The following is a 26,018-nucleotide window of genomic DNA, read 5'->3' on the forward strand; positions in this document are numbered from 1 at the left end:
CCCAGGTTGTGAGAGGTGAAGCCACTTGTCCAAGGTCGCAGAGCTGGCCACTTAAACTTCATCACCGGTCCACTTCAGAGATTTCCGTGTTGTCATGTTCAGTGTAAGTATTTATTTTTTCCAGAAAGCAATTATACTGGCTGCTAATACAATGCCTCATAGGTGCATCTAATGGCTGCTCAAGAAATACTGAACGATGCCTACCTGAACAGAATCGCGTTGTCATGTAAATTCGCTTTCACGTTGCTTACGTCAGAGGCATTCACAAAAAAATGGACTTCTTTCTTCTTCTCAATAAATTCAGCTGTTACCGGCTGCCAGAGAACAATCTGCATTTTTCAAGGGGAAGAATTGATAAAAACGAAAACAGTTGTTCGTATCCTTCTCATCTATAGCTAAAGCCATAAACCATGTATCGATAGGAGAAATGAAACAGACATTTCCTAGCCGCTGGTCCCCATTCACACACGGGGCAGTGTAAACATTTATTTTGCAGGGAGCTTGTCTTATTCTTTTCTGTGACCCCAGTAGAGAGGCCCTGGAACATACAAGGCACTCAATAAATATTTGGTTAGACAAGAATGAATGAGCCAATGAATATATTTATGACCCAACTCTAAAGCTGGATGTGTATGTCAGTTTAAAGGAGAAATGAAATTCTCTCTAGAAAGAAAGTTAATTTACTGTTGATCTTCTTTAATAAAAATTCCATGTCCTTGATATTGTTATCATGTTGATATTCCTTTTCTTTAATCTAATTATGGGCTTTGGGCAATGACTTTTAATAGTACTGACTTTTTTTTTTTCTACTTTACTGCACTTTTTTCAAGCATTTTCACACCCATTTCCTTTGACCATTATAATTATGCTTTGATGTAGGCGAGGCGGGTGTTGCTATTTCCATTGTGGAAATAATGAAGAAATTAAGGCTCACAGCCAGCATGTCTAAAATCATACATGTAGGAAGTGGCAGATTAAGAACTAAGATTCTAAATCTCTAACGCTTCCTCCAGAGGTATGTCCTCTGTCCATGGTGTGACGGCCATGAAAACGCACCACTCGGTGCTTCTGTTGAGAGGAGCATAGTTGAAAGGCCTTCCCAGCCACTGCCCCCTTGATCCACCCGAGCCTGATGCCGTGCTGCTCCGGGGCTGCAGCCAGCCACGGACCAGGCACTGAGGGCATATTCTTGCAGGACCCTTCTTGCGAGATATGGGTTTCCAAAGCCCGGTGCCTTTGGCTTCAGGACTGACCACTGGTCTAGCCAGACCTTCATCGGAACTGCCCCGGAATCTACAAAGTCTCCGTTTCTGCAAAAGTGTCAGAGCTGTGTCTGGTCTGAAAGTGCCCCCTGCCATCTCTGACTTCCTCCTCTTCGTCCTTCCCAAGCATTCCTCTTAGTACACATAGCTGGCATCTTCAATCTGGTTTTGATGTCTGCTTCAGGAGAACCTTCACTGACAAGCAGGGGGCCATCAATTTTCTACCATGACATCTTGTAACTCTTGTCAGCTTTCTACACCTTAGGCATTCTGGACAGATGGGTCCCAAGCATGAAGAGTTTAACAAACGCTCCCCTGTAGTTTTGCTGCCTATTCCTTTTTAAGAACCATTATTTTGTAAGCAAAGTTCTATTGGACTTCTGTCATCATAACATCTTTGTAAGTACCAACTTTCACTCCCAAAGTGCTACTATGATGAAATTGGCTGAAAAGCCAATAGCACAAATGAAGAATGTTTTGATTTTAGCACTGGCAAAATCATGTGATTATGGGGAGGGGGAGAAGGCTATAAGAAGAGGGGTTTATGTCAGCTATATTTAAGTCAGACAACATATGAGAGAACATGGCACACAAAATTTAGACACCATGAAGCTGATATACAGTTGATCCTTGAAGAATGTGGGGATTAGGGGTGCTGACTCCTGTGCAGTTGAAAATCTGTGTATAACTTTGAGCTCCCCAAAATTTAACTACTAATAGCCCATTGTTAAGTGGAGGCTTACCGATAACATAAACAGTTGATGAACACATATTTTATATGTTGTACATATTATACACAGTATTTTAATTTAAGTTTGAGAGATTTTTATTAAATAATAAGTTATTTAATAACAATGAATTATGATTTATTTCGAGAGAGCGAGAAAGTGCAAGCAGGAGAGGGGCAGAGAGAGAGAGAGAGAGAGAGAGAATCCCAAGCAGGCTCTGTGCTATCAGTGTAGAGCCCAAAGTGGGGCTCGATCTCACAAACCAAACCGTGAGATCATGACCTGAACTGAAATCAAGAGTCTGACACTTAACTGATTGAGCCAGCCAGGCACCTGAATATACTGTATTTTTATAATAAAGTAAACTAGGAAAAATCAAATGTTATTAAGAAAATCATAAGAAAAATACATTTACAGTACTATACTTTTCTTTCTCACATATCTGTGTGTAAGCGGATCCACGCAGTTCAAACCCGTGTTATTCAAGGCTCAAATGTAAAGATAAATGAGGGAAAAATTACCTCATATGTTGTAGTAAGATTCTGCACAATCTGAACTTGTCTGGAGGTTCTAGGAAAAGCTGATAAAACCTGGCCACTGGGAAAGAATAAAACAGAATTTTGAGGTTAAATAAAAAAATTAAAATGAGGTTTATTTTTAAATAATCCTCTAGGTAACTGTAAAAAGGAAAAACAAAAACTTTATATAGTAAAAGAAAAGAGGATCTTGCTACAGGCTAAGGGTTAAAAAGAGAACATACACTTTCTCATTCTTTCTGCTCCAAATCGACTGCCAAATCAATAGTTCTCTTGAATGGGAGTCAGTCTGCAGAGTACGTACTTCTTTCTTCTGTGTGTGTGTGTGTGTGTGTGTGTGTGTGTGTGCGTGCATGAGTTATAGTTTTAAAAATTAAATATTTGAAGCATAAGGGAATATTAATGCTAACACTAGCTTATTACATAATAAAATGAATGCCTGGGAACCCATTACACCACTTAAGAAATCCAATGTTATTGGTGTCCTTGAAGCTCCTTGTGGGTTCCTCCCCGCTCTGCCTCCTTACCACATCCCAAAAGGTACCCACTACCCTAAATTTTCACTTGGCTCATTCCCTTACTTTTTCTCTGTACTATGGATTCTTGAACACATGATGGATTCTTGAATGTGTAGATTCTTAAGACATTCTTAGGTTTGCTTGATGTAACTCTATAAAATTGGCATACTGTATGTGTCCTTCTGTATCTTATTTTCTTTCCCTCAACATTGTATGTTCAAGGTTATCATCTGTGCTGAAGAATATATTGGGCTGGAATTTGTCTACAAGTGGAACTGCTACTTCTTTGGGGTAGACACATTTTAATTTCATAGAAATTGGGCAAGAGCTCTTACCACACAATACAGCACAAACCTAGAAGGAAATGATGCATAAAAAAATACATCATAAAGAGAAAAAAGATAAACAAACAAGATATTTTCTTTTTTTTTTTTTCTTTTTTTTTTTCAACGTTTTTTTATTTATTTTTGGGACAGAGAGAGACAGAGCATGAACGGGGGAGGGGCAGAGAGAGAGGGAGACACAGAATCGGAAACAGGCTCTAGGCTCCGAGCCATCAGCCCAGAGCCTGACGCGGGGCTCGAACTCACGGACCGCGAGATCGTGACCTGGCTGAAGTCGGACGCTTAACCGACTGCGCCATCCAGGCGCCCCAAACAAGATATTTTCAATATGTGTAACTGATAAAGGATTAGTATCTAGACTACAGAAAGGAATTATAGTACCCAATTGTCACAAAAAAATAAATGAATGGAAATACTGTACTTTATTAGTGAGTCAGAAAATTAAAAATTAAAGTTGTAAGGGGATTCCATTTCACAACCACTCAATTGGAAAAATTAAAAAGTCAGACAGCATCCAGTGTTAGCAAGGAGGAAAGGCTTTAGGAAATCATTTCCACTACTGGTGAAAATACAAACTGGTACAAAGTTTGAGAAATAATTTGGTACTATTCTATAACATTGAAAAAAAAACATGTAACAAGAGCTCTGGAAATACAAAAGAGGTTATGACAACTTCTGCTTGTCATTATTAGCAAAGGCTTCATGGAGGTGATGATTGGGTAACTTAGAGTGTGTAAAGGCACTGTGGCAGGAGACAAAAGGGCACTGTTGGGAAAATAGCAAGCTGCTCATTGTTGCCAAGTGTAGGATAGGAGAGTAGCTAAATAGAAATGAGTTTGAAAACTTATTTCAGTCCTTCTCTAGAGAAAATTGTGAATGCATGCTGAGAAATCGGTCTTTATGTTGTAGGCAATTAAGAATTAGGAAAAGACATCACTTGACTTGTGATTTATGAGAATAATTTTGATAGAGTGGAAGATGGTTTTATTTTAGAAAGCCTGATTGAGAGATTTTAAATCCTGGAAATAAGCCTATGGAGATTTGATTTTCAGAAGAAGGAAAGACTGGCTCACAGAAAAAAAAAACAGACTAGGAAATTTTGTGTCAATCTCTGGAACGGTTTTAGCATTAAATTATTCAACCAGTGCTTAAGGAAATATGTTCGAGGGCAGATACTGCAGGACCATTCATAGTAACAATAACCAGAAACCCCACGAATGCTTGTCAGTAACAGAACTGTTGAACGCTGGTGGTGTCGGTACATTCTAGAATGTTCTATAACCATCATAAAGAAGGAGTTAGATTTACCTGAGGGGGATTTACATGATGCACTAAGGGAGAGAAGCAAGATGTGGGGAAGTCTATACAATATTATCCCATTTTTGTGAAAAGTAAATAAATTATAAAAAGGAAAATTACCTGTGTCAAAAGCAGGAGAAAACTGATGAACGAAGAAACAGCACAGAGTTAACATTGATTTGGGTGGTGTGGAATGGCATTCGAAGGATTGGGTAGGTGAGGGAAGTGGAGAGAGGAAATAAGATTGCTTTTTAAAAGAGGGGTGCCTTGGGGGCTCAGTCAGTTGAGCGTCCCACTCTTGATTTTGGCTCAGGTCATGATCCCAGAGTCATGGGATTGAGCCCGAGCCCCGTGTTGGGCTCCGTGTTGACCATGGCGCCTGCTTGAGATTCTCTCTTTCTGCACCTGTCCCTCTCCCTCACTTGTGGACTCTCTCTCTCTCTCTCAAAAAATAAAGGTCTCTGTGGTCACGGGGTTTATATAAATATACAAAGAAATGCTTGAAAGAATGATCACCAAAATGTTAATGATGTTTTCTAAAGGGGTGATATCTCGGTGTTTTTCTCCCCAATTTTATGCCTTTCCAGATTATTTATTCACCAAAAAAGAACTCTTATTTATAAAAAGCTACTCTGTGAAAAAGCCACCCTTTTGCTAGCACATTCCTTATTGTTTTCCAAGGTGCTCTGAGCCCATCAGGGGAGTGTGGTGGGTTTTCTAACCCGGCACGTCCTGTTTGGGGAATTTTTTTTTTAGTCTTTTCTTTCACCATCTGCCATAATAGCTCTGACATTTCTAGTTCACTAAATGCAGGCCACTCTTTTCTCCAAGCTTCCAAAAACCGTCCTAACAGCAATTAGCACCACCTTCCAAGGATCTAACTAAAATGTCAAATGTTGTGTCATGGGCAAGTGTACCTCTCTAGGGATATAGTCCCTTTCCTTTCTTAATATACTCGGCACTTCCACAGCCGGATTATTTCATGACTTAACCCTAGCTACTAGTTAAGAGGGTATGAGAAGGGGCACCTGGGTGGCTCAGTCAGTTAAGTGCCCAACTTCGGCTCAGGTCATGATCTCATGCCTCATAGGTTCAGGCCCCGCATCTGGCTCTGTGCTGACAGCTCGGAGCCTGGAGCCTGCTTCAGATTCTGTGTCTCTCTCTCTCTCTCTGCCCTCCCCCACTTGCGCTCTGCCTCTCTGTCTCTCAAAAATAAATAAACAGGGGCGCCTGGCTGGCTCAGTCGGTTAAGCCTCCGACTTTGGCTCAGGTCATGATCTCGGTGTTTACGGGTTCGAGCCCCGCGTTGTCGGGTGTGGGGGGGGGGTGCTCTGGGCTGCTGACTGCTCAGAGCCTGGAGCCTGCTTAGGATCCTGTGTCTCCCTCTCTCTCTGCCCCTCCCCCCTCACGCTCTGTCTCTCTCTCCTTCAAAAATAAATAAACATCAAAAAGGAAAATAAAATAAAATAAAACAAATGAACACTAAAATAAATTAAAAAAAAAAAAGAGGGTATTAGGTGGTAGTAGATCCTGAGAGCTGACGGTAAGGGATGACATTGTAGAATAACAATGGGGATGTTGAAAGAGGTACACAATAGAAGCCAGGTGGCAGTGTTTCACCACCCTTGACTAGCTGGGCCCAATTATTTTAATGAACAGCAAGGTCAGCGTGGCAGCCAGAAGGGCATGACCCGCGGAAATCTACGGGGTTAGTTAAGAGAACACAGAGTTCCCAGAAGCAAGGTAAATACCTGTCAGCAAAAGTATTGCCCAACCTTTACAATCAAAATAACCAAGGATGAATATGAGAGGAGCTAAGGGCAGCTCGCCCAATCAAGAGTCACAACCCATCGCCCGGTTTCCAGGATGCAGGCCAGTTCGTAGACCCGGAATCTCTTGCCTGAAGTGGGGAGCCAGGTCCCCACAAGGAAAGACCCTGCAATGGCATAGAAAGGGTATATGATCGTGACTTCCTCTGTCCCTTCCCAAACAAACTTATGGCAAATGTACTCAGGTAACTCTGAGCCATACTAGGGAATTTTTTTTTTTTCAATTTTTTAATGTTTATTTATTTTTGAGACAGAGAGAGACAGAGCATGAACGGGGGAGGGTCAGAGAGAGGGAGACACAGAATCTGAAACAGGCTCCAGGCTCTGAGCTGTCAGCACAGAGCCCGACGTGGGGCTCGAACTCACAGACCGCGAGATCATGACCTGAGCCGAAGTCGGCCGCTTAACCGACTGAGCCACCCAGGCACCCCCATACTAGGGAAATTTTAAAGGTCTCATGATCTGGGATAGCCTGGGGAGTTCCCTCCCAAAGGAAGCACACATCTTATACTTCTCCTGATAAGGAAAGGAGCATGATTCCTGGGAGGTCTCGGGCTCTGGATCTACCTCACCTGGAAATACTGTTTCCACCCATTTCTTGGGTAACAGGAAAGAATATCATCTTTGTGACTGAGAGGCCCAGAGAAGAAAGTTTCAGGCTGTGGCATAAGAAGCCCTGACACTTGGACCATATGGCCTGCCAGACTACAAAGGATTAGAGGCCTCTGCGGTGGGAAAAGATGCCATTTAGAGGTTTTGGCATGTCCCAACAGGAGGGTCACAGCATAGATACCTACAGCAAGGCCATGACATCTGCCAAGGAGAATTATACACCTTTCAAAAAAACCAGTTCCTGGGGCGCCTGGGTGGCTTGGTTGGTTAAGCGTCCGACTTCGGCTCAGGTCATGATCTCACGGTCCGTGAGTTCGAGCCCCGCGTCGGGCTCTGTGCTGACAGCTCAGAGCCTGGAGCCTGTTTCAGATTCTGTGTCCCCTCTCTCTCTGCCCCTCCCCTGTTCATGCTCTGTCTCTCTCTGTCTCAAAAATAAATAAATGTTAAAAAAAACAAAAACAAACCAAAAACAAAAAACAAAAAAACCAGTTCCTGACATGCTACTGGGCCCTGGTAGAAAGGGAATGCCTGACCCTTGGGTAACTCGTGGTCAAGGAGTCAGTCTCACCCATCATGACCTGTGTCCTGTCATATGCACTCTGGCAGGTGGAATGATGGCCCCCTAAAATGTCCATGTCCTAGTCCCTAGAACCTGTGAGCCTTACATGGTGAAAGCGACTTTGCAAATATAGTTCGATATTTTGAGACGAGACGATCGTGTTAGATTATCCGGGTAAACCCAGTGCTTTTGCAAAGATCCTCAAAAGTGGAGAGAGGAGACAGAGAGCGAGGCAGAGGGAGACTTGGCCCAAGAAGAAATCAGAGTAATTCAATGCAAAAAGGACTCAACCTGCGTCTGCTGCCTTTGAAGGTAAAAGCAGGGGCCGCAAGCCAAGGAATGAGGGTGTCCTCTAGGAACTGGAAAAAGCAAAGAAGCAGATTTTCCCCTCGGAGCCTCTAGAGAAGAACACAGTGGTGGCTGACACCTTGATTTCAGGCCGGCGAGACCCATTTTTAATTTCTAAACTACAGAAAGCTAAGAAAATAAATTTGTGTTGTTTTAAGACCCTCCCCTGTGCTCATTTGTTACAGTAGCAATAGGAAACTAATACAGTTGTCACGTCGTGAGGTTGGGTGGGCCGACCAGCAAACCATCCTAAGACAGAAGCGGAACATCCGGGATCGGGCGCGAGTAGGGTTCGGGAACACAAATGAGGTGCCTGAGCAGGTGGCCCAGACCCCTGTGGCATCCCCTACTGTTACATCAGGACCTCTCTCTCAGCTCATACTGACACCTGCCACATGTGGAGGTCCCTTATGACCAGCTAATGGAGGAGTGGAGTGGCCCTGAGAACACCTCTAGGATCACCAGCTGTAATATGTGTAATTGATGGAAGGCCCCAGCTGCTGTGCTGGAAATCTGTCCTCATGTTAGTGCTAAGGCCACAGTTTTCACTGGCTGCATCCAGCTAATAAGTGAGCATGGCGGGGATACTAATGCAGGCTCACTGCTGAAAGATGAGGGGCTCTTCTGATGGGTGACGTGAGCTCAAGAACTGTCTTATCAACTTTGCAAAACCTTTCTTAGAAGTGCACTATGATCTAAGACCTTCTGTGTTCCACTTTGCTTCGTCCTCTTTCTCCTCCACTGCAAACCTGCACTGCAGTCTCACATCTCTCCCTAGAACCTCTTCTTATCCCCTTTTCGCTTTTTTCCTCTCTTTTCTCAATCATCTCTTGCATGTCTCATCCCACCTTGGCATCTGCTTCGTGGAGGACTATGGAAGTGGGGAGAAAGTACAATCTTTGTAGCACATTGTAACACCTAACATGGAGCACCCACAAAACAATAGGCGCTCAATAACTATGTAAACAAAATAAGTGGGCAGTTGATGTCAGTCGGCCTCTGTCAACAGTCACCCCAGTGCTGGCACAAAGGGTCCTTGAACAGAATAGCCATGATGGCAAAGGTGAAGCTATGCGTGGCCCCGCGGGATGGGTTCTTACTCACCAAGATTGATAGGGCAACTCTTGTTGCCAAATGTCCAACTTGCCAGCAACAGAAGCCAAAATCAAGCCCTTTAATCAGCACTATACCTTGAAGAGAAGCAGGCACTATACCTTGAAGCAACCGCTTGGTGAGAAATTGCCTACTTTGCTCCCCTTCTGCTCTGGGTCTTGATTTGCCTCTTCTACCTGCAGGGCCACAGCTAATGTTACCATACAAAGACTTACATAGTGTTTGATCGATACTGGATCTCACCTAATACTGTAACCAATTAGGGGATCCACTTTACAACAAGGGATGTGCAGAATGGGCACATTACCGTGGGATCCACTGGGCATATCACCTACCACACCACTCAGAAGCCGCCAGCCTCATACAGCCATTAGAATGGATTAGCTGAGGTGCTAGCTTGGAAAGAGGCAACATCCTCTTAGGATGCAATACATATTTTAAATCAATAATCGTTATATGGTGTGGTGTCCCCACAAGCTAGAATACATGGTTCCAGGAGCCAGATTGAAGTAGCTTTCTTTACCATCATTCCAGGTGAATTTGGGGAATTTGTACTTGAAATCTATAAATACAGCTCTGTAAATTTAAAATTTCTGGTTCCCAGAGAAGAAAAGCTTCTTCATGGCAAGAGTCTTGGCAAGAGTCTTGTTAAACAGACAGTTATTGCAGTCTCCTTGTCCCCAAAGATCATCAGGAAGGAGAAGAGTTATTCTGGAAGGTGTAAGTGACTTTGACCATCAGGAGGATATTGAGGGGTGCATGTACACAATTGAGCTGGCAGGGAAGAATACATTCGGTATTCTTGATAAGCTTAGGCATTCTATAATACTCCCTTGTCCAATTTTGATGTATATGGACGAGTGCAACAGCCACGGCTCAAGAGGGCATGGTGATGGGAGGCTGAGACCTTTGAAGGTCAAAGGTCTGGGTCATTTCACCAGGTGCGTTGCCTAGACCATGGTAGGTGCTGCTGAGGGGAAAACAGAATGGACTGTAGAAAAGGAAAATGGTGAGTATTGCTTATTGTCTCAAGACCAGGTATAGCTGTGGCGGGATGCAGTTCATTCCACTAATGCTCCTCTCGTACCTTTCCTCCAGGGGAAGAGAGCACCCAGAATCCCAGAGGAGCTGCTCCCAAAGCTGATTTTTGAAGCAGATTGATCTGAATGGCACAAAAACTGAACTGTAGGAGGTGGCATATTGTGCTCCCCAGGTCCCCATCCAGGAAAGAACTTTCATTTTCCCAGCTCTGCAAGTGTTGGCAGCTGTCACTCGAGTCCCTTTCCAGGACTCTTCCTTGACCGAAGAAGGCCATGCTGCCAAGGTCATGCCCCCTCCCAAGTACAGTCCACATCCCACTAATAAATATGGGTTATAGAGGCATATGCCCTTTGCCCCAGTTTGGGACAGCTCTGCAAGGACAACTCAGCTCTGCAAGGACAGCTCTGCAAGGACAAGTCAGTTTCCTGACTCCAGGCCTTTGTGTGACTGTGTCACCGTTCAATCCCTTCTCTGCCCAGTTCTCTTTCCTTCATTCCTGCACAAATGTTGGTCCCTAGATCACTTTCCAGTAAACTTCCTACCTGCAAAATCTCTATCTCAGAGCCCGCTTCCTGGGGAAACTATTCCACAACAGATACAAACATCTAATGCGTGGGATAAACCATGTAAGTGCTCTCTGAGATTGTATTCTCTGTTACAAGAATGCAAAGTCAAAAGTCATTTGGGGCTGAGGTCGTCAGAGAGGGGAGGCACTCTGAGTTGGACTTCTGAGGTGGGCAGGATCTGGCAAAGAGAGGGAAGTGAGGCCAGATGACCGAGACAGGTGGAAGTTTGGCAAATGGGTCGGAGATGAAATGGTGTAAGTGTTGATGTGTAAGTGGAAAGGCAAAATCAGACCTCAAGGAATGACAAGTGATCCGGGTGGGCAGGAATATGGGGCTTATGTTCGAATGTACCAGGAAGTGAAACGAGTAAAATGGGCAGGATGGGACCTGACCTGAATCAACGGTCTTAAAACCTGGGGTCAGGATTGTGGCCCTTATTTACAAGGTGGTTGGGCCCCATCTGGGGAATTGAAACCAAAGAGTAAAAAACTCCAAGCCCCCTTTTGATGTGAGGTACAAAAAAGCGGGCAGTCATATAAGTAAATCCTTATCATTAGAATTATAATTCATTATAACGAACTTCCTGACGAGTGACACTAACAATGGGATGGGATGCCTTACAAAGCGATGACCTCTCCATTATTCAGACAGGCCGAATTCCAAATCCATGTAAGGGAAGTGTTGTGTTGACTAGAAGATGAGGGCATTTTTCTAATGTAGTTGACCCAAGTGAGTCAACAGAAAGAGAAAGAAAAAGAAAAGGTAAAGGTAAAAACGTGTGTTATCCCAATGAGTTTCTGTGTTGAGGAAAAAGATTTGAGAAAATACTGAAGCATAAATTGGGAAAAGGGGAGGGCTAACATTATGACAGTAAGAACACACCATAAAATATATTAATGTGTCCAAGTGTCCGATGTGTCCAAGCTCACCAGCTGTGATCAGCTACACTCTTCTGTCTCCATCTGCTTGGCTAACGTGCCAGCACCATGGAATCAGGGAGTGGGACGAGGGTCCTGTCAGGTCACCTAATGGAGAACTTACACAGTTCCTGAAAGTCAGCTTCCTGACTCTATGCCCCCTTACTTGATCAGAAAGAGGCTATGAAAAGTGGTCTGAGCGGAGAAAGGGAGGAGAGTGGTGCAAATATTTCTTTGGAGCAAATTGTCGCAGTTCGGTCAGTACCCCTTCTCCCAAAGGGGATGAAGTTTGGGGGCGTTACTTACTTCATTTCCACCTAAGAGGGAGGACTGCCGAGGGGTAATGGCACAGTCTGAACATGTTCCCTCAAGTTTAGAGACGCAAGGACTCGTGCCTGGCTTGCTTCCGAGGAAGCTAAACCTGAATGGACCCGGTCTCTAGCTGGCTGGAGAGTAATTAAAGCCAAACGAAGAAACCCCTCATGGTGCTTAGTTAGAACTCAGATGTTGACTGATAGTGTCACCCACAGGGCAAGAACCTGGGAGTGAATGCAAGATTCCTAGGGGTGAAACATGGAGTTGCAAGAGATGCATCTATCCCTGGTCTGGAAAATTCCTCAGCAAAGGAATCTTAAACATTCCGAAGAAGTTAAAGCCCAAGAAAAGGACTAATGAGAAAAAGGGTCAGGTGTATGTATGGAGAGGGATGAAGGGTTGTTTTCCTCTAAAGCCTGACATTTGCATAATATCTAGAGTGGACCCAATATTCTAGTCTCTAAATCGAGATTGTCTGTGCGTTAACACGACCCCAAAATTATCAGTTACTTGAGAGCGGACTAAAAAGTCAGAATTTGCACACTTTCCCTGCAGGGGCAGAGAAAGATTATTCCGTCACATGGAATGTAATGGGGCAAAGGGACACGAAAACATAAAGACATGTTTTGATTGCATCTGTGAAGTGATACAGTTACAGGATTTAACTAATAGCCGTTTGAAAATTAAAAAAAACCCAGTCTTGCATTAAATATAGAATTAAAAGTGTAAGCACAGTGAAATAACAGGTCGTTTTACGCAAAAAAATAAACCAGTGCTCAAAGAGGACAAGTAAATCGTCCAAGGCTGCATAACTTGTAAGTCGCAGCTCCAGGGCTATCTCCAGATTAATACTAGACAGCATTTCCTCTGTTGCTTCCCCTCTAAGAATATGATTATTTTCATCAAGCTCTGTCCCCTGCTATGGTTTACAAGGAGAAGGTTCACATTTGCCCTCGTTCTGAAAGATTATGTTTGAATTTGAAAAGCTGGGGAGACGCCTCTGAACAATGGAACATAGCTCAAGGCTACAATTTTGTTTTATGCACTACAGCTTTTTAAGGCCAATGGTGCCCTGCTCCTTCAGATGAAAATAATATATCAGGGGGAACCAAGGGAAAGAGAATAAACTGCTCTCCAGGCGGCAGATAGTGTATGAAGTCGACAGAAGGAACAAGTCCTCTGGTCTATTAATAATTCAGAAGCCCTGTCTCCTCAACCATCCTCCACTCTCCGATTCTTTTTCCTCCTTTTCTTTTCACTTTCCCCCACTTGTCTGTTTCAAATAAATAGCCTCCGCTGACAGGCTGCACTTAGGTAATCAGAGCACAACACAATTAATGTCTCTGTTTAGAAGGTTCTTGCTAGTATTTCATTTTTGCCCTTTCCGGTGTTTGGCCTTTAATAGCAACTGACTACGGAGACCTGTTTTGGTTTTTGTTTGTTTGCTTGCCTGCCTTTCTCTCTGGCATATGGCATTTATGCCTTTAAAAGTTTTTTTGTTCTCTTTCCGGGGGCGTTTCACTGATGAGACGTATCAAAATGCACCTCCAAATCAGCCCCTAAGAGGTTGCCCGAACACAAAGCGTTATTAGGAAAATGATCCCGACAAGAAAACGGTAACAAAGAACAGCTTTAGGGAAAAGCCAGGCTGTTAGCTCTTTTTAGAAGGGGTTGTATTCTCGCCCCCAGAGATAATTCATCAAAGTCTCTCGCCCTGAATGAAATTAGATTTCCCTTTTAGCTTCGATAATAGGCCGTAAATATATGTATAATTTAGGCCGTATATAATTAATAGGCCATAAATATATATATTATATATATATATAATATATATATAATATATATATTTACTCACGGAAAGAAAAGTTTGGAATGTTTTTTTCTAGTGGAGGGCTGGGAGGGAGGAATCAGATATGCATCCGCCCACAAAGCTGCAGCTATCCCCCCATACACAGGTACCACCACGGTATACGCAAAGAATAAAAACATTTTCAATACCATGTGATCGGTTAAAATATAATCGCATTCTCATTCCTCTCTTCGAGCGTAAGTAGCTATCAGACACCAGAGTGTATGCTGAAGCGAAAAGATAGTAAGAAAAGCCATGCATGAAGGAATTTTCTCATTCATTTCTTCGCTATATCTTTTTGCGTAAGTCCTTTATTTGCGTAATATTTAGTTCCGCTAAGCTGTTATATGCTTTCGCCATTTTGAAGTGACATGGGAAAGCTTTTGGAGTATCTCGTCAATGATTGTCTTATCTAGGAATTCAGTTCACGGTGTGACCCAGATGGTGGCAGGCAGGTGAGCTCACCAAGCTCCACGGCAGCCAGCACCGCCCCCCCCCACCCCCCCACCCCGAGGATGCTGGTGAGGGGCTGGCCCGGCATCAGCCCTCACCCACCGCAGGTGAGGACCGTGATACTGGGCTTCCAGCCCGCATCTCTCCCAGGCTGCACTCCGGACCACCTGTCTTCTCTCTGCGAACTCCCTATGACTAAGTCTGACCTCCATCAAATTAGCTCTCTTCCTAATTTCTAGACTTTTTAGAGGCGGTACTACGCAGTGAAACGAGTTGGAATGAGGGGAAGGTGGCTTTGAATCCAAACTCTTCGCTTCCTGTTTGATTTACCCTTTCTAGGGCTCAGTTTCCTTCTAAGATGGCATCACAACGATTCCTAGGGTGTAGGAGATGACATTTCCAAGTCGCCGAGCCCAGCGCATGGGGCAACACAGATGCCAAATAACCGTGTGTCCCCTCCCTTTCTCCTCTCTGTAGATGACACTGCCAATGTCTACAGTACCCAGCTGGACACGTTGGTATCAGTTTTCCTCCTTCCTTCTTGCTTACCTTTAATTAAAACCAACCATCAAGTTATGGGATGTTAGATCTGGCAAGGATTTTAGAAATTATAGTCATCTGATTCATTGATAACACATAGAGGTATGAGTCACCAATTATTGTAGCAATTTGACTCCCATGTCAATTCAATGACAATCGTTATTTGGTGATGGAATTTGTTGCGTGACACTTGATAATCATATTGAACAAAAAAGAGTCAACCAAGTACAGTTAGATCAGTGACGATGTACAAACACAGTGTCAGGCTCTCAAGCTCTGTTTTCTTAAATGCTGTCCAGCGGCTCTTTCTGACCTAGAAAAGTTTTTTTGGTACACTTTTCCCTGTCCCTAGTATGTCCTTTCTCTCTTTACCATTCACTAAGTGGGGAGAGGCATTTGTCTCAGAGATAATTAGAGAAGAAAAGAATCATAGAAGCGAAACGAAGGGGAAACAATAAGGTAATCCCAAAGGAAACAGTATCAATTTTTAAAACTTATGAATTCACTAGTTAATACATTACAATCTTACACATAACTTGGAACTATTCGTTATACATTATATTCTATGTGCTGGTTCATTTGTGTTCTGCTAACTGGTTTTAGAAGAAAATCTCTAGGGAATCACGCTCATAAGCAAAATAGGAATTAGATATGCCTCTATATGTGTTCTTTATAACACAACGACTCTTCCTTTCATATCCTATGTAAATACTCTTGCTCAACCCAAACCTCATATTTCATACCTTTTACCTTCTTCTCCTTCCTATGTTCCACGTACAAGAGGAAAGTATTCATAGCTACCCATAGTTGTCTTATTCCTAGTTAATGCAAATTACCCGGTTCATATATTTTGGACGTGGAGACCAAAAAAAATGTAAATCATGTGATGTGTTAGAGTGTAAATAATTATTTTTATAAAAAGCTTCTGTTTCTTTAATCTCCCTAGCCACTGACCGTACATATCATCCAGCATTCTCCCAGTAATGAAACTTGAGCCAGAAACGAAAACAAGACCCTGGCTCTAGTGAGATCCTTATTCCACTGAAAGGTACTATTTGTCGGGCAACACGGAAAGTTTCTGAAAGAGCTGACCTTCAAGCTTTTAACATTTTGCGCCCCAGGTTAATGCACTGACTGGAATCCACGTGGGGCAAACAAGTGAGGAAAATGGCCCCCCACCATCGACGATTCTCTTGGGTTACCTCTGAAAAGCGAAGACATACAGCTCACACGAGAGGAAGATGGCTACAAGGACTCCAAAGCTATAAAGCTTCATCCCAGCAGCGATTTGCTGAACAACAAAATTCTCTGGAGAAATGGGCCCCGATGCCTGGTTACATAAGAGCCTTCTTTACACACTGGTTAAAATATAATGCCACGGTCCCTCTCATTCCTGCGATCAATTGACTTAGCCTCTATTTCCGCCCTCAAAAAATAAAGTATGATGAGAGTTCGACCAAATAGAAAATATTTAACTCCTCAGGGACAATGAGGCCAGGAAAAACAGTGTAGGAATGTTGCAGAAACGTGTCTGGTTCGTTGAAGAGCCATAACCCTGGAGTCTTGACTAATGGCTCATAACCTGTGCTGAGGGAGGTCTCCAGTGGAGTACTAAAGAGATCTTCCCTTGTCTCTATCTTTGCAACATTTTCAACTTAGATGAAGACGTAGAAGGTGAGTTTCTGAAATTTGTGACTCTTACAAAGGTTGAGAAGGAGAACTTGTATGGAGGATTACAGGATCTCCATTTAAAGAGATGTTTCCTTGTTCATATGAAGTGATGGGCCCACCTGTAAGAGAATAAGAATATTATGTCCCAGAGAGTTCTTTGAGCCATAAAGAAAAATCAGGTTGCTTTGAATTCATATTTATTTAGGAAAGGCCACCAGAAGAGCCATTATCTAAATTGAAGCTATCACATGTCATTCTGAAGATAGTATCTTAGAACATTTTGTCTGGTTTAAGGCCACATCTTACCTCTGTAAGTGGACGAAGCCTAGGTATTCTCTCTAAATTCCCACTGGTCTATGCATTTCTTGAGGTCAGGGCAGGCAAATTTGCAAAATAAAACAACATTCCAACAGTAGACTTCTGAGAAGGAAAGGATGAAGATTTCAAACATCTCTCTCTGAGAGTCAAAGCTATTAAAAGTTATTTAATGGATTAAAAGTGATCTCCACTGAAACTGCCTTTTGTGTAAGAAAGAAGAAAAAAAAAAAAAGAACACGCAAGTGTATCTGATCATTTTAGAGAAAGACACACAGGTAGAACAGACCAGAAATCCACTAGGTTATAGTTACCTACAGCAGGTGGGTAGAAAACTGAGTGGAAAAGATGAAAGAGTAAGAACAGGGAAGAAGAGATGGGAGAAAGAACACTTCTTGGAGTAGACGTTTTTAAATAGTTCAGAATTCAAAAACACTACAGAATTTTTAGGACCATGTTAATTTTTCACTTACTCGAAACAAACAAGTAAATAAAGTGACTACAAGCAAAAACACATGAACTGAATTATGTTTTTGAAAGACATTTTTAAAAAATGTATTTTTTTGAGAAAGAGAGAGAGAGAGAGACAGAGAGAGAGAAAGCGCATGGGGAGGGGCAGAGAGAGAGGCAGACAGAAGATCGGAAGCAGGGTCTGTGCTGACAGCAGACAGCCCGACGGCCTAAGTCAGATGCTTCACCAACAGAGCCCCCCAGGAGCCCCAAACTGAATTATGTTTTTGATGAGTAACATAACTACACTTGAAAGGGAGAGAGGAAAAACTAACCCAAGGACTTTGACTTTGTTTTTGTTTTAAACACAAAAAGTAACTTTAAAGTAACAGTCAGTGGTTAAAATTTACTGAAAAAAAAAAAAAATTTACTGACAAGGTTTTCCGGTTTCTGTAGTCCCTATTGATTTGTATCCGATGTCTCCTTTCCAGGTTTACGTTTCTTCGCGCCGAAGCAATCTTTCAAAAGTTGCTTTAGTGAAGATCTATTGGTGGTAGAGTCTGTTACACTTTGTATGTCTGACAAGAACTTCATTCTACCCTCACCTTCAAAGACTAGTTGAACTGAACGCAATGTTCTAGAGCGACAGCTCTCCCATCGTCTTTTGGCATCTACTGTTGCACGGTAGGAATCTACCGTCAGGTCTTGTTCCTCTGTAGATCGTCTGTTCTCTCCACTCCACGGCTTTTCAGGAAGTATGGATTAGCTTTATCTTTTATACTTTTCAGATCCATTACTCCTGTCTAGATGTGAATTTATTTTTTATTATCTAGCTTGGAACCTAGAATGTAATTTTGATCAGAGGATTTAGACATTTCTTCAATTTGGGAAAACCATTTTCTATTTCTTCAGCGATTGTATCTCTGTTAAGTGCTCTGGAGGGACTCCCTTTGGAGTTCCTTGATCTACCTTCTCTGTCTTGCGACTGTCTTTTTCATGTTTTTAAAAATCATAGTCTGTGTCTCTGTGTGCTGAGTCCTGGGTTAGCTTCTCAGTACTACCTTCAAATACACAAATTCATTCTTTGGGTCTAGTTTAGATTACATAGTCAACTGAGCTGTGTGGGTTTTTTTTTTTTTTTTTAGTTTCAATAACTTTACAAATCTTTTCCAACCTTTACAATCGCTTTTTACACATTTATCCATTTTGCTTTTATATCAGTATTGTTAAATATCATTTTAAAGCATTTGTTTTAAAAATTTTAATAGATATGTTTCTTTCAGCTTGCTGAGAATCCTTAGAATACTTATTTTAAATTTTTTTTTAATGTTTATTTATTTTTGAGAGAGACAGAGTGTGAGCGGGGAAGGGGCAGAGAGAGGGAGACACAGAATCTGAAGCAGGCTGCAGGCTCTGAGCTGTCAGTACAGAGCCCGATGCAGGGCTCGAACTCATGAACTGTGAGATCATGACCCGAGCTGAAGTCAGATGCCCAACCGACTGAGCCACCCAGGCGCCCCAAGAATACTTATTTTAAACTGGTTCTTGGAGTTTCTACACCATGATAGTATCATGGCTTTCAAAGATCCAGTCATCAGTCAGCATGACTTAACTTAGTTACTGGCTTAGTTACTCCTCTGTCTCTTATAGACCAGCAGATACTTATGAACCAGTCCTAGGCAGCAGTGGGCACTTTTTAAAACTGAAGTACACAGGGGTGCCTGGGTGGCTCAGTTGGTTAAGTGTCTGACTTCACCTCAGGTCATGACCTCGTGGTTTGTGAGTTTGAGCCCCAGGTCGGGCTCCGTGCTGACAGCTCAGAGCCTGGAGCCTGCTTCGGATTCTGTGTCTCCCTCTCTCTCTGCCCCTCCCTCACTCATGCTCTGTCTCTCAAAAATGAATAAATGTTAAAAAAAAATTTTAATTGAAGTACATACATTGAAATACACAGATCTTAAGTGTATGGTTAGATTAGTCTTGAAAAATACATACGCTTGAGTAACCCACACCCCTATCAAGGTATAGAACATTTCCATCATTCCAGAAGTTCTTTGATATTTGTCCCAGTTTCCCCTCTACTCTAGCAGCTTCTCTTCCGATTTTATCACCAGAGATTAATTTTGCTTGTTTTAGAACTTCATGGAATCATATACTGTCCTAGCCGGTTCAGGGTGTTGTAGCAAAAATACCATAGACTGAATGGCTTAAACAACAAACACTTGTATTTCTTATAGTTCTGGAAAGCGGGAAGTCCAAGACCAGGGCAAAGATTCGGTGCCGGTGAGAACCCAGCTGTTGGTTCATAGATGGCGGCCTTCTGGCTGTATCCTCACATGGCATGAAGAAAATGAAAACGAAATGATAGAGCCCTCTGGGATCTCTTTTATAAGTGCAGTGATCCCATTCATAAGGGACCCACCATTATGATCTAATCATCTCCCCAAGGCTCCATGTAAATACCATCGTATTGGAGATTAGGTTTCAATATACGTGTGAGGGATGAGAAGGACACAGACTTTCAGTCTATGGCTTGTAGCCTGTACTCTTCTGTGTCAGGTTCTTTTTGCTCTTTCACATTGCTGTGTGTGTCAGCAATTTATTCCTTTTCGTTGTTGAGCAATATAACAGTATTTGTTTACCCATTCTCCTGTCAATAGACATCCGGGATGTTTTCAGTTTGGGGCTATCATGAGTAGAACTACTCCGAATATACTTGTGCGAGGCTTTTTTGGTGGATAAGTGTTTTCATTTCTCTTGGGTAAATATCTAGAAGTTGAATTGCTAGGTAATAGGGATCCTTCGTGTTATAAGCAACTGTTGTGCCTTTTTCCAAGGTGATTGCACCGTTTGACGCTCCCACGGACACCCTATTAGTTGAGCCTCTAGTTGAGCCACATCCTTGTTGTTACCTGATGCAGTGTGTTTTATTTCAGCCATTCTAGTGAAAGTGTGGCACTAAGTAATTGTGATGTTAATTTATATTTCATAATGACTGATGATGTTAAGAATTTTGGCTGTGTGTGTGTGTGTGTGTGTGTTCAGATCTTTTGCCTGATTTTTTTTAGTTTATTTATTTATTTTTAGAGAGACAGAGATAGCACTAGTGGGAGAGGGGCAGAAAGAGAGAGAGAGAGAGAGAGAGAGAGAGAACCCCAAGCAGCACTGGCACTGGGAACACAGAGCCCGATGCAGGGCTCAAACCCACAAAGCCACGAGATCATGACCGGAGCTAAAACCAAGAGTCAAATGCTTAACCGACTGAGCCACCCAAGCACCCCATTTGCCTGATTTTTAATCATACTGTTCGTGTTACTTCTGATTTGTAGGAGTTACTTATATTCTGGACATCAGTCCTTTGTCACGTAGAAGTGTTATGAATATATCTTCCCGAAGAAGACTCTTGTTAGAGTCTTTGGACCATTTTGGAAAATTCAATTGTTTCTCTTTTTGTCGTACCTTGTAGGAGTTCTTTATATACTCTGAATCTAGCTCCTTTTTCAGATATATGTTTTGTGAATATTTTTTGTCACTTGGTGGCTCACCCACTTTTTATTGGTGCCTTTTGAAGAACAGACATTTTTAATTTTGGTGAGTCCAAGTTATCAATTTTTCTTTGATTATTGGTATGTTCTGTGTCTTGTTTAAGAAGGTTTGGATGAGTTCAAGGTCATGGAACTGTGCTTGAAGCTTTATAGTTTGGGCCTTTATTTTAGGCTTATGATCCATCTCGAATTAACTTTTGTGTGTGGTATGAGGCAGAGTGTGAGGTTGTTTAGCCTTCTAGACACCCAGTCCTTCTAACACCATCGACTAAAAACTTTCTTTTCCCTGTGGAATCACTTTGTCAATGTTTTTGCAAAAAGTCAATTGACTGTGGAAGTGTGAACCTATACCATTAAGTTTTGCAGTGATTTTTTTAATGCTATTTATTTATTTATTTATGAGAAAGAGAGAGAGAGAGCAGGGGAGGGGCATAAGGAGAGGGAGAGAGAGAGAGAGAGAGAGAGAGAGAGAGAGAGAGAATTTTAAGCAGGCTCCATGCCCAGCATGGCGCCCCCTGTGGGGCTCAATCTCACAACCATGAGATCATGACCTGAGCTGAAATCAAGAGTCGGGTGCTTGACCAACGGAGCCACCCAGGCACCACTGCAATGATTGTTTTTTTAAAACAGCAATAATAACTAGAAAAGTTCTACATTTTATTTCTTTTTTCTTAAGTTTTTTAATTCATTTTGAGAGACAGTGAGAGAGCACGAGTCGGGGAGGGACCGAGAGAGAAAGAGAATCCCAAGCAGACTCTGTGCTGACTGAGGTGGGGCTCGATCTCATGAACCTTGAGATCATGACCTGAGCTGAAATCAAGAGTCGGGCGCTTAACCGACTGAGCCACCCAGGTGCTCCTAAAAATTTCATCTCTTAAAGTTAGGTCACATGTTCGTGGTTTTTTTTTCACGTGCTTATGATTTTTTATTGAATGTCAGATATTATGTATAAAAGGATAGAATAGACTAACGTAAATAGTACTTACGCCCTGAATAGTCATATATCTTCTTCTTCAGGCCACTAGTGTGAGGGATTGAGTTAATCTCGGCTACAGCTGAGCTGGGTTTGGGCTTTGCTGTTATTTTCATGACATTTTATTTACCAGAGTGTCAAATTACTTAAGAACAGGGGCAAATCGTCTTTAGCAGGGTCTGACTGCCTCAGGATTTGCTCTCAGTTCTCCTGCTCTGCCCTCAGCGGTCAGCTACATAGGAGAGGGCTCCCAGATCTCTTGCCTCTTCCCCAGTCACAGGTAATCACTCTGCTACTTTTTTAGAATGTTTACACCAAAAGTAGAACAATCTATAAAATCTAAAAATAGAAGGTATGTAGAACGAGACATCAATAAAACAGAAACAAAAACTACCGTGGAGCAGTCAAAAGTAATGAGCTATCACACCATAGAAATACATGGAGGAAACTTAAAAGCACGTTGCTAGCAAAAGAAACCAATCCGAAAAGGCTGCCTCCTGTAGGATTCCACTTATATGACATTCTGGAAAAGGCAAAACTGGAGGCAGTAAGATCAGTGGTTGCACTGGGCTGAGGGGAGGGAAAGAGGATGCACTGGGGGAACACAGAGGGTTTTTAGATCAGTGAAACTGTCGTGTATAAGAAATATTGATGGACACATGTCATCATATATTTGTTAAAATCCATAGAATGTACCAAAGAGTGAACCATAATGTAGTCTATGGAATTTCGTTAATAATAATGTATTGATGCTGATTTTCATCAATTGTAACAAATTGTACCACACTAATATAAGTTGCAAATAACAAGGGAAACTGTGTGGTGAGGGAGAGGTATGTGGGAACTCTGTGTTTTCTGATCAACTTTTCTGTAAACCTAGAACTGCTCTAAAAAATAGTCTATTAATTTTTTAAAGGTGGTAGTGTTGAAATCAGACAAAGTTAGCTCAGTCAATGCAAAAGCATTAAACTGGACAAAGATCAATTGGGATCAATAACAGATATAATTAATATACAAGAATCATTAAACTTTATGAATTGAAAAAACACCATGAAAACATAAAGCAAAATGTGACAGAAATTCAAGCATAAATACATAACAACATAGGGAAGATTTTAGCATACTACCATTTTTCTGTGATAATTTAAATAAACAAAAAAGAGATACAGAGAATATATAGTCTGTGATCCAGCGGGGAATGAATGTTTTTGCATGAAAATTTGACTTTCACTTATCTTTCTCACTCTGTTCCCCTGAGAACTTGATAAAAGTAAAGAGCCTAAGTTTTAGGCAATATTATTTATGATAGAAATAACCCCTGCTGGGTAAGTTGTTTCTGGACTAGGAGATGCCATAAATGAGCTGATTGGGACATCATAGCCTTAAGCTTCTCTGAATGTTGTGACTTTTGTAACTGGGCATGTCTCTACAGGGACCCAGGAATCTGTGCCTGTGAAGTGATTATAAAAGGTTGGCTACTGGGGGCATGGGGCTTCTAAGCCAGGGTGATTCTTATAACTTCCTGACATAAATCTCATTCCTTCACATCTGAAATGTCATTTGGGGAGCCTGGAAAGCTGTGTAGAGGGTTTCATTGACTGTTCCAAGAACTACTCAAATGCAACAGGAACTCCTGACATTGCCTTGTGTCAAGCTTTGGTTTCTATCTTATATATCTCTGAGTGAATGGTGCCGAATGAGGCGGGTCAAGGTTTTTGTGAATGTTGTGTTTTCTGAATGTTTTGTTGAACCTAAGAAGACTTCCTGGTGAATATTGCAAGATGGCACACTCAATTTGGTTAATTTGTGGGGAGTTTAATAAAAGTATTGTTTACACTGATGTGGGCAGGGTATAGGGAAATAACAAAAGACCAGTGAGTATACCAAGACTAGTAATTAGTATCTGAAAAGATAAGAACGTGGAAATACACAGAGCCATATGCAGAGGGCTGACTGACAAGAACTGTGAGTTCTCATCGAGAAACTCAACCAATTTTTCCTCATCTTGCATGGAAGGAGCTAGAAGAAAAAATATCCTGACCTCACTTTCCTCCTTTCCTTTGTTTTCCTGCGGGGGCTTCTTATGGCTGAACCCAAAGAACTTGGGTCAGGCAAAGATTTTTTAGATGGAGCATAAAAAACACAAATCACAAAAGAAAAATTTGAAAAACTGGACTTCATCAAAATTAAAAGCACTTATTCTTCAAAAGATAGTTTTAACAAAATGAAAAGACAAGCCATGAACTGAAAGAAAATATTTTCAAAACACATACTGGGTAAGGGATTTATATCCAACATACATAAAGAACACTTAGAAATCAGGAATAAGACCATAAAAATTTTTTAGTGAGCGGATTATACAGACACTTTCCTAAACATACAAATGTCCAGTAATCACACACTCAACATCATTAATTACTAAGGAAATGCAAATTAAACCACAATGATATATCACTACCCACCTGTGGAGTAACTAAATGAAAAAAGGCTAACAATATGAAGTAATAGTGAAGATGTGGAATACCTTGAACTCTCATACATTGCTTGCAGGAATGCAAAATGGTGCAGTCATTTTGAAAAAGTTTGGCAATTTCTTATGAAGTTAAACATACTTACTATATGTCCTAGTCATTTGCTTTATGTATTTACCCAGGTGAAAGGAAAACAGTGTCTATGCAAAGACCTGAATGTTGATAACAGCTGAATATTCAAAACATTGGGTGTCTCTAGCAGTTTCATTTATAATGGAAGGAAAGAAAGAAAGAAAGAAAGAAAGAAAACTTTGATACAAACCAAATGTCCATTAACTGGGGAGTAAATAAACAAATTATGGTACATCCATACAAAGAAATGCTCTTCAGCAGTATAAAGGAAGAGACTACCGATCATGCAACAAGACAGATGAATCTCAAAAGCATGCCAACTAAAACTGGCAAATACTACAAGATTTATATTGTATGATCCCAACTATATGATACACTACACAAGGCAAAACTATAGAGACAGAAAATAGGTTGGTTGTTGCCAGGGACTGGGGCTGGTGGGGAAGAAATTAACCCGCAAAGAGGTACAGGAGAATTTTTTTGGAGTGGTAGAAAGATTCTATATTTTGACTGTGGTGGTAATTACATGATTGTTTACAGCCAAAATGTCTCAAACTTGACACTTAAAAGTTGGATTTATTTTTCTGAAGAAAAAGACAAGAAGAACAGAAGAAAGGGAGGTAGGAAGGAAAGAAAGAAGAAAAAATGGAGACAAGTTTTCTTCCTTGTTCTGCACCTCTCCCTGAGATTTCTGATCTTGGTACCTTTCATGAAGAATAAAAAGAACGTAAGGTTTGATCAGATGGACTCCACCCCTAGTTCACAGGCAAATCTCTTAGCCCCTCAGAGATGCAATTTCCCCTTTTGAAAAATGAGATTAATAAAAACCTCTGTCAGAGGGCTGTTATAAGGATTCAGTAGGATAACATTTGAAAATAACTGGCAGAAACAAGTGCTCGAAATGTCCCATTTATATAAAAAACATAAACCAGCAAGGGCATTGGCAGGGGCCAACATGTTCTATGCCTGGAGCCTTTTCCGGCTCATTGTGACCTTGCTACAACTCGTCCTCTTCCTCTGATGCTCCCAGAGCTAGGTGATGAGTCACCTCCCCAGAAGAGAATCTAGTTCTGGGAGACCTAGCTGACTGAGCATGTCCCGCGGGACTCAGCTAATTTATACGTTAGTTCTCCAGCCAATTTGGAAGATCAGCTGGCAATAATAATATGGCAAGTTCTTTTTCAAGAGCCCTAGCCCTCAATTTTTAATTAAGACTGTGTAAGAAGGTAATTTCCCCTGTGAGGACTGGTCTGCTTTGCCTTTCTCTCGGTTGGAGCAGCCTGAGGATAAGGGCAAGTGCCACTGAGATCTTGGCTGGTCTCACCTGGATACAGAGCTCAGGCTTATTGTTAGGTAAGCACTAAGAGAGTCAATTAATCTATTATTTTTATTATGAGTTCAGGTGCAGCTCAAGGTTTCCTTTCAAAACCATTCAGCCATTAAAGCTGCATAATCTTGGGAGGTTTTGAAGACACTTAGTTGATAAATGTTTTTTCCTTCCATATGTTCTCTCTCATGTTTATTCACGAAGAGTGAAGCAGTTTTATAATTTGCACAAAGGTTTGGTGTATGCGGGCCCTTGTGTTTCAAGAGGGGAGAAAGGATAATGCCATCTCCGAAACCACTGAAGAGGGG

The 26,018-nt window shown here is 41.8% G+C and overlaps 1 protein-coding gene and 1 long non-coding RNA gene across 3 annotated transcripts in view; one reads left to right on the forward strand and one right to left on the reverse strand.

The window, feature by feature from the left end:
- Window positions 1–16,189, reverse strand: part of CPB2 (carboxypeptidase B2) — a 49,781-nt gene extending 33,592 nt beyond the window's left edge. The window contains exons 1-3 of the mRNA XM_060637172.3: window positions 16,032–16,189; window positions 2,512–2,587; window positions 205–329 (exon numbers count right to left, since the gene is read on the reverse strand). Coding sequence (XP_060493155.2) covers window positions 205–329; window positions 2,512–2,587; window positions 16,032–16,105 — 275 coding nt within the window. The 5' untranslated portion in view covers window positions 16,106–16,189. The remainder of the gene's footprint in view (window positions 1–204; window positions 330–2,511; window positions 2,588–16,031) is intronic.
- Window positions 16,190–16,252: 63 nt separating this feature from the next.
- LOC132682074 (uncharacterized) lies at window positions 16,253–20,951 on the forward strand. 2 transcript variants are annotated; one of them, XR_009611453.3, is made up of 3 exons: window positions 16,253–16,503; window positions 17,757–18,020; window positions 19,500–20,951. It is a non-coding gene; the product is annotated as an uncharacterized LOC132682074 (long non-coding RNA). The 2 variants fall into 2 exon arrangements; XR_009611452.3 differs by having other exon boundaries at window positions 17,757–17,949.
- Window positions 20,952–26,018: the final 5,067 nt, after the last annotated feature.

The sequence above is a fragment of the Panthera onca genome, chromosome A1 (assembly GCF_046562875.1).
Source record: "Panthera onca isolate mPanOnc1 chromosome A1, mPanOnc1 haplotype 2, whole genome shotgun sequence".
In the NCBI taxonomy this organism is placed as follows: domain Eukaryota; kingdom Metazoa; phylum Chordata; class Mammalia; order Carnivora; family Felidae; genus Panthera; species Panthera onca.